The sequence below is a fragment of the Aedes albopictus genome, chromosome 2, assembly GCF_035046485.1.
Source record: "Aedes albopictus strain Foshan chromosome 2, AalbF5, whole genome shotgun sequence".
NCBI lineage: Eukaryota > Metazoa > Arthropoda > Insecta > Diptera > Culicidae > Aedes > Aedes albopictus.
In genome coordinates, this window is record NC_085137.1 from 384,503,499 (window position 1) to 384,516,047 (window position 12,549).

The 12,549-nt window shown below is 48.1% G+C and overlaps 2 protein-coding genes across 2 annotated transcripts; both read right to left on the reverse strand.

Moving 5' to 3' along the window:
- Positions 1 to 4,185: 4,185 nt before the first annotated feature.
- On the reverse strand, positions 4,186 to 6,515 carry LOC134288390 (uncharacterized). Its single transcript, XM_062853132.1, has 2 exons — positions 4,586 to 6,515; positions 4,186 to 4,522 (listed from the first exon to the last, which is right to left on the reverse strand). Exon 1 carries the CDS (start codon positions 6,441 to 6,443, stop codon positions 4,764 to 4,766), a length of 1,680 nt encoding a protein of 559 aa, XP_062709116.1. The 5' UTR covers positions 6,444 to 6,515; the 3' UTR covers positions 4,186 to 4,522; positions 4,586 to 4,763.
- Positions 6,460 to 11,771, reverse strand: LOC115269635 (uncharacterized). Its single transcript, XM_029878469.2, has 3 exons — positions 11,490 to 11,771; positions 6,514 to 11,426; positions 6,460 to 6,467 (listed from the first exon to the last, which is right to left on the reverse strand). Exons 2-3 carry the CDS (start codon positions 11,048 to 11,050, stop codon positions 6,460 to 6,462), a joined length of 4,545 nt encoding a protein of 1,514 aa, XP_029734329.2. The 5' UTR covers positions 11,051 to 11,426; positions 11,490 to 11,771.
- Positions 11,772 to 12,549: the final 778 nt, after the last annotated feature.

Consider the following 12,549-nt stretch of genomic DNA (forward strand, 5'->3'; position numbering starts at 1 on the left):
GTGGCATTCCGGGTCGACGAAATATTGAGCCTTTCGAACATCGATGAATGGAAATGGATTTCAACTAGGATCAACGTAGCATATGAAGCAACCAAATGGGGAAATGGTCCTTCTTGCAACGTGGACAGGCGATGGTTTCGGGGCCCAGATTTTCTGAACGAACGCGAGGAAGGATGGTCGATGATACCCGAAAAAGAAGAAAGTGTGGATGAAAGCGACGGAGAACTTCGAGCGGTGGTCGTTTGCTGGCATCTAGTCGGGCAACCTGTAGTCGACGCGGAAAGATTTTCGAAATTCGAACGGTTACGGAATAGCACGGCATACGTTTACCACTTCACTAACAATCTGCGTACCACAAGGATGGATTCAGCTGGTACGATTGGTGTGACCAGCAAGGAACTACAGATGGCCGAAAACTTGTTGTAGCGGATTGCACAATCCGAAGCGTTTCCTGAAGAAGTTGCAATTTTGAAGCGGGAACAGGATGATAAGAATTCGTCAAGGAAGCAACTACCTACATCAAGCGGACTTGTGAAGCTTTTGTCATTCGTAGATGATCACGGAGTACTTCGAGTGGAGAGTAGGGCAACAGATGCGCAAGTATTAGCCTACGATACGAAGTTTCCAATTATCTTGCCAAGGACATCGTATTACGGAGTTGCTGCTGGAATTCTATCGTCGCAAATACGGTCATGCCAACGACGAGGCCGTAGTCAACGAGGTGCGACAAGAAATTCCGCGTTTCACGCTTGCGGGTGGAGGTGCGTCTGATCAGAAAACGCTGCATGATCCTAAAATGGGACCGTGCGCCCGTTCACCTTCGTGGGCGTGGACATCTTTGGTCCGTATTCAGTGAAGGTCGGACGAAGCACGGTTAAGCGGTGGGTTTGCCTATTCACTTGCCTTACCATTAGAGCCGTTCATCTGGAGGTAGTTGCCAGTTTGACCACCGATGCCTGCAAGAAGGCGATTCTGCTGTTCATCCCGCGACGTAATTCTCCTCAGGATATATATTCCGACAACGGGACAAACTTCGTGGAAGCTTGCCCAGACTCAGTTGAAATTCAATCCTCCAGCCGCGTTTCGCATGGGATGTTGCTGGGAGAAAATGGTTCGAGCCGTGAAATCTGCACTTGGATCCATTCCTGTCGTGCGGAAATTGGATGACGAATCATTCGCAACGGTGCTGGCGGAAGCGGGAAGCATGGTAAACTCTAGGCCGTTGACGTTCATTCCGTTGGAGACGGTCGACCAGGAATCCTTAACGCCAAACCATTTCCTATTGCACAGTTCGAACGGCGTACGGGAACCGGAGAAATTTCCTACGGACGAAGGCAAGGCATTTAGGAGTAGTTGGAACCAGGAAAAGCACACCCTAGACAACTTCTGGCGTCGTTGGGTGGTGGAATATCTGCCAACGATTATACGACGGACAAAATGGTTCCAGGATGTACGGCCGATCACCATCGGAGACTTGGTACTAGTGGTGGACGAGAATATCCGGAATCGGTGGTTGCGAGGACGGGTGATCGGCACGGTTCCAGAAAAAGACGGAGTGGCTCGTCGAGCAGAAGTGAAGACCTCAGCAGGGATCTCGAAGAGACCATGTACGAAGCTGTGCTGGACGTAGAAGGATCTGGTAACGCCCAACCGGAAGCTAAGGCGACACGCGGGGGAGGATGTTCTCCGCACATCCCACTGTCGGTAACTCATGCGCCACAATACATCCAACGGGCGATCCGGGAGACACCATCAGTCAACAATGATGGCAAGCAAAATTATGGCAATTGTTCTATTGGTAGACTGATAAACAGATAGTTGGAAATTGAATTAGATTGAGATTAGAGTTTATCTAGATTGAATATAAAGGTAAATTTATTATTTCCCTGTTTGATTAAACTAGGATACTTACAAATTAAACTTACAGGCTAGTATTACAATTAAAAACTGTTGTGAGATAGACTGTACAGAAACAGTACGGATACTAAATTGTGAGTAAACAAACATTATTGCTATACTTAGGCTAATCTTTAATAAACATTTTTTTTAGCTTTGAGCTTATTACCACCCTACATTGGGCCAATTATTTGCTACGAAGAACTCCGTAAAACCTATCCCAACAGGTACGACAGCAAGCAGATATGCAGTATTAAAGTTCTTCTATTGAAGCAAAAATGTGGTTGATGCAAGTTGACCACAATATGGAAAAGGATACAATTTTCTACGTATTACGCATGTTATCAGTATACAGCGAGTTTGATTCAAATGGCAATCATTCAAGATTCTCCCACTGAGGCAGTTCTTTCATCAACCATGTGTAACTAATGTCCTCCCATTTCGTTTCTGCGCGGACCCCGCGAATTACGAAACTGTATTAATGTTAGGCGAGCATCACTCACTTAAGGGAACCAGTATACCCTGTTGATCATCACCAATAATGACAATGATCAACATTAGGCGTCACGTCATTCCTCGTCCCCAATTTGGGCCCAAGTAGCTTCACCACTATGAGCCATCAGACGACCAAGTCCGACATACATATATGCGGCATCAACTGTATCTCCGCAGGTGATACCGTGTGCTAAATTTCATACTGAATCATCATTGGCTAAAATGAAAGGCTCTCTCGGCCCGTGCAGGAGCATTTTTGTTTTTGCTCACAAATTCAATCATATCGTCGCATCGCAATGTGGTACCACACCACCGCACCCAGTCCATCATCATCATCATCATCATCATCGTCAGCCCAGAAACCTATCATCAAGTGTCCTCCTAATGAGTTTATTATTTATTGTGCTCTCTTCCGCGCCACGTAATCCCACATCGTCGTCGTCGTTGTCGAAGTCGAACCCAACCCATCTCTATATCGAGCTCATCATCTTGGCCGTAAAATTATAACATCATCAAACAACAATACAGCCCATGTGCGTACGGCTGCGAACTTATATAATTCCTTCGTTGCGGTAGATCGAATGGGCAGGACTTCACCATAAATCATTATTTGGTCATCCTTCTAAAATTCGTATGACATTTATATTTGTCCGAGAATTGGGAACCGGTGTCTAGTGGATGACCCCCAATTTCAAAGTTTTTCGCAACTTTGTAGATCATCGAATGGTTCGCCTTCTAAAATCTGTCCACTCAAACGATAGCAGCTCGAAAATCAGTAAAATGCAAATGAGGATGCATCGAACCAGGCTGTTTTTTTCTTGGCTGTTGTATCGATGCACTGGACTTGTTTGATATTTGATGCCAATTCAGGTCAAGGTTCTGCTAGATTTCTATAGAATACTATGTGCCAAATTTGAATCCGTAAAGGTTTTTCTCACGGCAGATACCAATGCTTGCGCAAAGGATGAACATAATAAGCTGGACTAACTAAATGTCATCCATTTGTCTGTGGCTTAATTACAGTAGGAGTTTTTTATACATGGTTCTTCTTGGCCTTCTTGTCCTTCTGGTTCTTCTGATTCTTCTGGTTCTTCTGGTTCTTCTGGTTCTTCTGGTTCTTCTGGTTCTTCTGGTTCTTCTGGTTCTTCTGGTTCTTCTGGTTCTTCTGGTTCTTCTGGTTCTTCTGGTTCTTCTGGTTCTTCTGGTTCTTCTGGTTTTTCTGGTTATTCTGGTTCTTCTGGTTCTTCTGGTTCTTCTGATTCTTTTCATTCTTCTGATTCTTCTGGTTCTTCTGGTTCTTCTGATTCTTCTGGTTCTTCTGGTTCTTCTGGATCTTCTGGTTCTTCTTGTCCTTCTTGTCCTTCTTGTCCTTCTTGTCCTTCTTGTCCTTCTTGTCCTTCTTGTCCTTCTTGTCCTTCTTGTCCTTCTTGTCATTCTTGTCCTTCTTGTCCTTCTTGTCCTTCTTGTCCTTCTTGTCCTTCTTGTCCTTCTTGTCCTTCTTGTCCTTCTTGTCCTTCTTGTCCTTCTTGTCCTTCTTGTCCTTCTTGTCCTTCTTGTCCTTCTTGTCCTTCTTGTCCTTCTTGTCCTTCTTGTCCTTCTTGTCCTTCTTGTCCTTCTTGTCCTTCTTGTCCTTCTTGTCCTTCTTGTCCTTCTTGTCCTTCTTGTCCTTCTTGTCCTTCTTGTCCTTCTTGTCATTCTTGTCATTCTTGTCCTTCTTGTCCTTCTTGTCCTTCTTGTCCTTCTTGTCCTTCTTGTCCTTCTTGTCCTTCTTGTCCTTCTTGTCCTTCTTGTCTGTTGGGTGACTTTCGGAGCTCTTAAGAGAATCGCACGTTTGATGTTTGGTGCTGTATTCTTTAAGCTGGGGGAGATATTTATTAATAATTTCGCTCAGACATACTAGTTTCATTTCAACTTACAAACCAGTCTCCTCAGTAATATCTTTCCCAACAATGTTCTAACTTTCCTCAACTGAAGTGAAGGAATATCTACCAAGTAGTAAAATTAATTTTCTTAGTTTAGGTAGATCGGTAGATTTAGGTAAGAAACTTACAGCCTACGAATCGAATTCACTCACGAGCCTAGACCTTTACACTCGCCTTTACACGGATGGTTTTAATTCTGTTACGATAACCTGTTTGGAGCTAAATCTTAGTAATTTGGGTTCCCACCTACTACACTATATTGCACATCATACCTCGGAGCAAGAAGCTAATAATCCTAGATAATAACTGGTGTACAAATTCAAATAAACTTTGCAAATTCAATAGTAATTATAAATCAACCAATTTCATCCTACACAACTGTAACATTGATGACTTGCAATATTGCATATCTATCTCCTCATTCTGACGTTCGATACGCGAACCTGACTTTCAGTACGCATCGATTGACGTCAGTCGGTTGGTGTGCGCAGAGTTCGATCGGGGGGTATCTTGGGTCGATTCAATATTCAAATTATCAGTGCTGCCAGCGTTGGCAACATCCCCCGACCCGTAACACGCCTGTGACTCCACTGCTGACGTTGTGTTACCATCGCCTTGCACCTGGAGCACTGCCAACTTCGTCACTGGTCGCCGAAAAACCCCTCCAGCGGTCTGAACCATGGCTTGACGAATGCGTCCATCGCTTCCCGGAATCACCGCCGTAACTCGACCTCTCATCCATCCATTACGTAGACCTTCATCAACAATAAGAACAAGGTCGTTCACCTTGAGGCTATCCGTTTCGCTAATCCATTTACTTCTGATTGCAATCGTTGGAAGGTATTCTTTAATCCAGCGTCGCCAAAAATGATCAACTAGCTGCCTCGCCATCTTCCAGTTCGTTCGGGTAATCTTCAGTGGCTCCGCCAGAATCGTAGGAGGTTGCGCGACTCCACTGGAGCTCAGTAAGATGAAATGGTTCGGTGTCAGGGCCTCCTGGTTGACGCTCTCCAGGGGAATGGAGGTTAACGGCCTGGAGTTAACTATAGACTCAGCTTCAACGATGACCGTCAACAGTGTCTCATCGTCCGGGTTCCTATCCGTGCACAGTGAACCGAGTGCTATCTTGACTGACCTCACGAGTCGCTCCCAAGAACCACCAAAGTGTGGAGCGGATGGAGGGTTGAAGGTCCATCTTGTGTTAGAGTTGGTAAAGGTTTCCGCCAGTTGTTGATCGATGGCTCCGATCTGATCACGCAGCTCTCGACTGGCTCCCTGAAAATTTGTGCCGTTGTCTGAACGAATCTCGAGGGGCGACCCACGGCGAGCCACAAACCGGCGGACTGCCATCTTGCACGATTCCGTTGAAAGGGAATGCACGACCTCCAGGTGTACGGCTCTCACGGTAAGGCATGTAAACAAGGCCACCCATCGTTTGACGCAGCTGCGTCCGACGCGGACCTGAATAGGTCCGAAGTAATCCAGCCCAACATAAGAGAACGGACGTGCCATGGCCGCTAGGCGTGACTCTGGAAGGGGAGCCATCCTTGGTTGTACAGGAGCTGCTTTGGTGATCTTGCATGCCTGGCACTCCTTAATAACTTGTCGTATTACAGTGCGAAGATTGGAAACGTGGAATCGCTGTCGAGCTTCATTGAGTACTGTCTCGTGGTTAGCGTGTAGATACCGACGGTGATGCCAGTCGACGATTAGCTTGGTGAGATGATGATGACGAGGCAGGATTATCGGGAATTTGAAGTCGTACGTAACGTACGGAACTGCACCAATACGACTGTCCACCCGCATCACGCCGTGCTCATCCAAGAACGGTGACAGTTTGTAGACCGGGCTAGTCCTCTCGATGCGCTTCTTCGCGTTCCCGTCTTCTTGTTTCAGTACGAAGACTTCCTCCGGATATGCGGATGCCTGCGCTAAGCGCCACAAGTCGTTCTCTGCATTCCGCAGCTCCTCCTGCCTCAAGTACCCCGTGATCAGCTCCTGCTTCTTGCTTTTGCGATAACAGTTGACGATATAGCGATGGACGTATGCCACCGCTCTTAACAAACGCTCCCACTTAGAAAACTTGCCGATCTGGTAGACATCTTCGACAAGGTTTTCCCGGTGCACCATGCAGGGCCGCAATTCTTCATCCGTCTCCCAAGACTGCGTCGACCTTTGCTCCGGCCATTCTGTTTCCGGCCTATGTAGTCTGGTCCACGGAACCAGCGAGATGTTACGTCCACGCTGGGGCCTTTACCCCACTTGGTAGCGTCGTCAGCCGGATTATGTTGTGTGGGAACGTATCTCCATTCAGTGGCTTCCGTCTTATTTAGAATTTCTCCCACACGGAACGCCACGAATTGTCGGTAGCGACGATGTTGCGATTGGACCCATGCCAAAGTAGTTTTTGAGTCTGTCCACATTACACGGCGAGCGATCGAGAAAGTATGGTACTCCTTCACCGCCTTAGCTAGCCTCGCTCCCAGCAGAGCGCCCATCAACTCCAGGCGTGGTACCGATAATGATTTCAATGGTGCTACTTTCGCCTTGGCCATCACCAGCGTAACGTGCACCCTTCCCATTATAGTGGCTCGAAAGTAGGCTGCACAGGCGAACGCTTCCTCACTGGCATCCGTGAAAACATGAAGCTCTACAGGACCGACCTCTGCAGCAGTGAAACCAGGAAAGTATGATCTGTGGAGCCTCATCTGATCGACCTCCTCGAAAAGTTTTATCCACCGGAACCAGCGCAAACGGATAGCTTCAGCGACCTCGTCGTCCCACTGGGTTTGATTGCGCCAGGTGTCCTGGATGATCATCCGTCCCTGGATCGTGATGTGTGACAGGATACCCTGTGAGTCAAACAAGCTCATCACACAACGCAGGATGTTCCGTTTCGTTGGAGCAATATCGTGCAGTTGCTGGTTGCGGGCAAAGGCAATGATGTCTTCTTTCGGCAGCCATAAGAGGCCCAAAACTCGTTCGGCTCCGCTTTCTGAATCGATGCTGATAGCCTTTGGTTGTCCTGCACTGGGTTCCCCGACCCGTTTTAGAAGAGCGTCCGAATTAGAGTGCCAGTTCCGGATGCAGAAACCTCCACGAGCATGCACTTCCGTCACTTCCAGCGCGACCTTGATCGCCTCCTTTTCAGTGTCGAAACTGTCGAGGTAATCATCGACATAGTGCTTCTTCTTAATTGCTTCCGCTGCCTCCGGAAATTCTTCTTCATTTTCCTCTGCGTTACGGTTTTTGATGAACTGGGCCTGGCAAGGAGAGCATGTGGCTCCAAAGGTACCGACGTCCATCACAAACATCCTGACCGATTGCGAAGGATGCTCTCTGTAGAGGAACCGTTGACTGTGCGCATCTTCCTGGCGTATTCTGAATTGGTGAAACATCTGTTTCAGGTCCCCACAAACAGCTACCGGCCGTTCTCGAAATTTGCACAGCACCGAAGCAAGAGGGGTCAGCAGATCTGGTCCCTTGAGGAGCATGGAGTTGAAAGAAACTCCCCCTACTTTCGCCGCCGCGTCCCAAACGAGCCGAATTTTGCCCGGCTTCTTCGGGTTCCTCACGGCACCCAATGGTAAGTACCAAACCTTCTTGGGGTCTGTGGATTCCATTTCTTTCTTCGTTACCTCGTGGATATAGTCGTTATCCAGATACTCACTAATCTGCAGCTGTACGCTTGCCTGTAGCTCGTGATCCTTCTTCATTCTTCGCTCGAAGCATTGTAGACGCCGCATTGCCATGGGAAAACTGTTTGGAAATTCCACATGGTCATGGCGCCATAATAGGCCAGTCTCAAACCGATTTGAAATGCGCTTCGTTGTCTCCTCTAGGATCCGACGGGCACGCTTATCCTCCTCCGATTCTGGGCCCTTGTCAGCCGAAACTCCGATGCTTTCAACCGTGAAATGTTGCTTGACGAGTTCATGAAGGTCTTGGTCCACTTGGTATTCTCGTCGACACTCGCACACGTGCAGCATGAAGTTCGTCACTCTCTCTCCTTCGGCAGTATAGCCATATACCGACCAACCGAGCCGAGTCTTGCTGGCCAGAGGATCGCCTAGTTGACCCTCGCGCAAATTCAACGTTGCAGTCAGGCTGGCATTATTTGAACCGATTAGGATGCCCGGCGTTGCTGCCTTATAGCTGGTGACCGGTAGACCGCGAAGGTGAGAATATTGCCGTGCCAACTCCCCGTACTTTAGAGTCTGCTTCGGTAGGTTAAGGCTAGAAACCGTTCTTGCGTCCTTTAGGTTGAACCGTTCGTATTTGCCTTTTCCGGATATCTCCAGATGAATCCGTTGCGACTTCGGTTCCTGTCGAGTCACGTTGCTGGTCCAAGTTAAGCAAAGGGGAAGAGGTTCGCCGTCATCGATGCCTAATCGTTCCGCGATCGATTGCTCGACCAGAGTCATGTCGGATCCGTCGTCCAAGAACGCAAACGTTTCTACTGATTTATCCTTCCACGTTAGTGTAACAGGAAGAATTCTAAATAGTGTAGCCTTCTTGGTAGCATGGTGCGCGTTTAGCCCTTCTTCAGAAGTATTACCTTGCTTCGCTGTATTCTGCCCATCCTTGGTCGGCGGTCGATGATTCTGAACGCTGGAGTGCAACAGTCGATGGTGTCGCTGCTGGCAGCCTTCTACGCCGCAAACAACTTGTATCTTGCAAGGACGCCGACCGTGTTTCCCTAGGCACGTACGACAAAGGTGATGATCTTGGATGGTAGTCCAACGGCTGTCTACATCCCATCCTTTGAACGCCGCACAATCTTTCACCTTGTGGTTACGCCCGTTACACGCCAAACACAGCACCTCCCTAACTTCTGACTTCATCGGCACTTGTTCTGGGCTACTCTGATTCGTGGTTGGCTCACTGGCAGCGTGAGTGTTGAGGAAGCTTTTGTCCCTACTACGCTCTCCTCGTTCCGGTCGCGACTGCTTGAAATCTGTAGTGACTGTGACGTCCGAGGCTGCTGCCACTAGCATGGACATGAATCCAGCGAAGGTACGTAGATCGGCCGTAGCAAACTGTTGTTTGTACAGCGCCCAGTTTAAGCGTTGCTGAGCGGGGACCTTGTCAACCAGTTCTCGCAGTAGAACTGGGTTACATAGATGTGCCATTTGTCCAGTTGCCTCAATATGGTCACACAGGTTTTGAACCGCCATGCCGAAGGTGATAAGCGTTTCCAACCTGTCCGCCTTTGGTGCAGGAGTCTCGCGAACTTTGTCCAATAATGTCTGGATGATCAGTTCCGGCCTGCCGTACAACATGTACAGGGTGGACATGACTTGTGGCACGCACGCCGGAAGAAGCAAACGGCTTTTCACTGCATCGAATGCTTTACCTTGCAGCGCCCGTTGAAGCCGAGCCAAGTTTTCCACATTGGTGTACCCACATGCGGCCGTCGAATTGGTGTAGGCGGTGAAGAACAGCGGCCAATCCTCAGGATCCCCCCGGAACGGCGGGAGATCTCTCGGCATAACTTGTCTCGCCAATAACTGTTGCTGCGTTGGAACCATTGGGTACTGTAACGGGATTGCTTGTGGCGAATTCACTGGATAATACCCGCCCATGGGAGATTGCGATACGATAGGATTCGGATGTATTCTGGGTACACTTGTACTCCCTGACAACCCACCGTAAACCGGTGCCTGCGGAATCGACGCTGTTGGAACCGTCGGGCAGGCCGTTACCACGTTAGTAAGATTTGCATTCCCTAAACCCATCAAAGACGCTTGATTGCTAGTTGGGAACGCACTGATTTGTCGAGAGTGATCCGCTCCAGGTGGCGAGTACCCATACAAAGGAATAGATGGCATGGTAGTGTACTGACCTTCATACAATGAACCTGCGGGAACCCTCGGCATACTGCTAGGCACTCCAAGTAGCAGTGATGATAGAGACGGATCGAATATACACTGGCTAGCAGAACCTGTAGTCGTCGGTGTGGAACTGTTGAGTACGGGCGCAAGGGGTGCTGTCACCTGTAGCCCCGCGCTCGCTGCTGTGACTGACAAATTTTCCATCTCGCCGATCATCCTTCCCAGCCAGCCTCCGACATTGTCGACCCCGCCGACCGTGGCGGGCTGCTCGTTGAAGCTGTTCGATGCCGCCCCGGAGATGACACTTTGCAACGCGTTATTTGTGAGCTGTCCCAGCAGTGCCTTCTTCCTTTCCAGTTCCTTCCTATGACTCTCTTCCAATTGTTGCTCCAGGAATGCTCGATGGTCTTGAACCCATTGGAGGCTTGCTCGCGCCTGTTCCGTAAGCAAAGATTGTCCATAGTTAGTCGTAATAGCTGTAGTCGTCGTTGCAGGTACCCATCCGGAGGGCCCAGCGACGGCGGGCGGTACCAATCCAGGAGGTGCAGTCGACGATACAGTTGAGAATGCCGCCGATGTGGCCAGCGGTAATCCAGGGTTTGTCCCGTGCGATACCACGGAGGAAGTAGAAGCAACTGCCGACGGTGATTCGGTGGTCCTAGGTGATGGAACGTTGATGATAGTAGCTGGAAATACAGGATCGCTTCCAAATAGCTCGCCGATCCGTGTGGACGATGGCAAAGCCGAACAGCGTGCGCACATCCAGCTCTCGTTGGCTACCGCTGATGTCACTCCCACGCACTGGTAGTGATACCACTCCTGGCACACCGCGCAAAAGACCATATCGTCCACGTTGTTCGACCTCCGGCATAGTTTGCAGTCGAACCGATCCGTTTCAGGCATCCTTACTCCTGGTGATCGAAGTGGTTTCTTAAAGCTTTGTTGGGTGACTTTCGGAGCTCTTAAGAGAATCGCACGTTTGATGTTTGGTGCTGTATTCTTTAAGCTGGGGGAGATATTTATTAATAATTTCGCTCAGACATACTAGTTTCATTTCAACTTACAAACCAGTCTCCTCAGTAATATCTTTCCCAACAATGTTCTAACTTTCCTCAACTGAAGTGAAGGAATATCTACCAAGTAGTAAAATTAATTTTCTTAGTTTAGGTAGATCGGTAGATTTAGGTAAGAAACTTACAGCCTACGAATCGAATTCACTCACGAGCCTAGACCTTTACACTCGCCTTTACACGGATGGTTTTAATTCTGTTACGATAACCTGTTTGGAGCTAAATCTTAGTAATTTGGGTTCCCACCTACTACACTATATTGCACATCATACCTCGGAGCAAGAAGCTAATAATCCTAGATAATAACTGGTGTACAAATTCAAATAAACTTTGCAAATTCAATAGTAATTATAAATCAACCAATTTCATCCTACACAACTGTAACATTGATGACTTGCAATATTGCATATCTATCTCCTCATTCTGACGTTCGATACGCGAACCTGACTTTCAGTACGCATCGATTGACGTCAGTCGGTTGGTGTGCGCAGAGTTCGATCGGGGGGTATCTTGGGTCGATTCAATATTCAAATTATCAGTGCTGCCAGCGTTGGCAACATTGTCCTTCTTGTCCTTCTTGTCCTTCTTGTCCTTCTTGTCCTTCTTGTCCTTCTTGTCCATCTTGTCCTTCTTGTCCTTCTTGTCCTTCTTGTCCTTCTTGTCCTTCTTGTCCTTCTTGTCCTTCTTGTCCTTCTTGTCCTTCTTGTCCTTCTTGTCCTTCTTGTCCTTCTTGTCCTTCTTGTCCTTCTTGTCCTTCTTGTCCTTCTTGTCCTTCTTGTCCTTCTTGTCCTTCTTGTCCTTCTTGTCCTTCTTGTCCTTCTTGTCCTTCTTGTCCTTCTTGTCCTTCTTGTCCTTCTTGTCCTTCTTGTCCTTCTTGTCCTTCTTGTCCTTCTTGTCCTTCTTGTCCTTCTTGTCCTTCTTGTCCTTCTTGTCCTTCTTGTCCTTCTTGTCCTTCTTGTCCTTCTTGTCCTTCTTGTCCTTCTTGTCCTTCTTGTCCTTCTTGTCCTTCTTGTCCTTCTTGTCCTTCTTGTCCTTCTTGTCCTTCTTGTCCTTCTTGTCCTTCTTGTCCTTCTTGTCCTTCTTGTCCTTCTTGTCCTTCTTGTCCTTCTTGTCCTTCTTGTCCTTCTTGTCCTTCTTGTCCTTCTTGTCCTTCTTGCCCTTCTTGTCCTTCTTGTCCTTCTTGTCCTTCTTGTCCTTCTTGTCCTTCTTGTCCTTCTTGTCCTTCTTGTCCTTCTTGTCCTTCTTGTCCTTCTTGTCCTTCTTGTCCTTCTTGTCCTTCTTGTCCTTCTTGTCCTTCTTGTCCTTCTTGTCCTTCTTGTCCTTCTTGTCCTT

Excerpts from the sequence above, each read along its gene's own strand:
- LOC134288390 (XM_062853132.1), bottom strand. The coding sequence starts at position 6,443 with ATGGTGCACCGGGAAAACCTTGTCGAAGATGTCTACCAGATCGGCAAG.
- LOC115269635 (XM_029878469.2), bottom strand. The coding sequence starts at position 11,050 with ATGCCTGAAACGGATCGGTTCGACTGCAAACTATGCCGGAGGTCGAAC.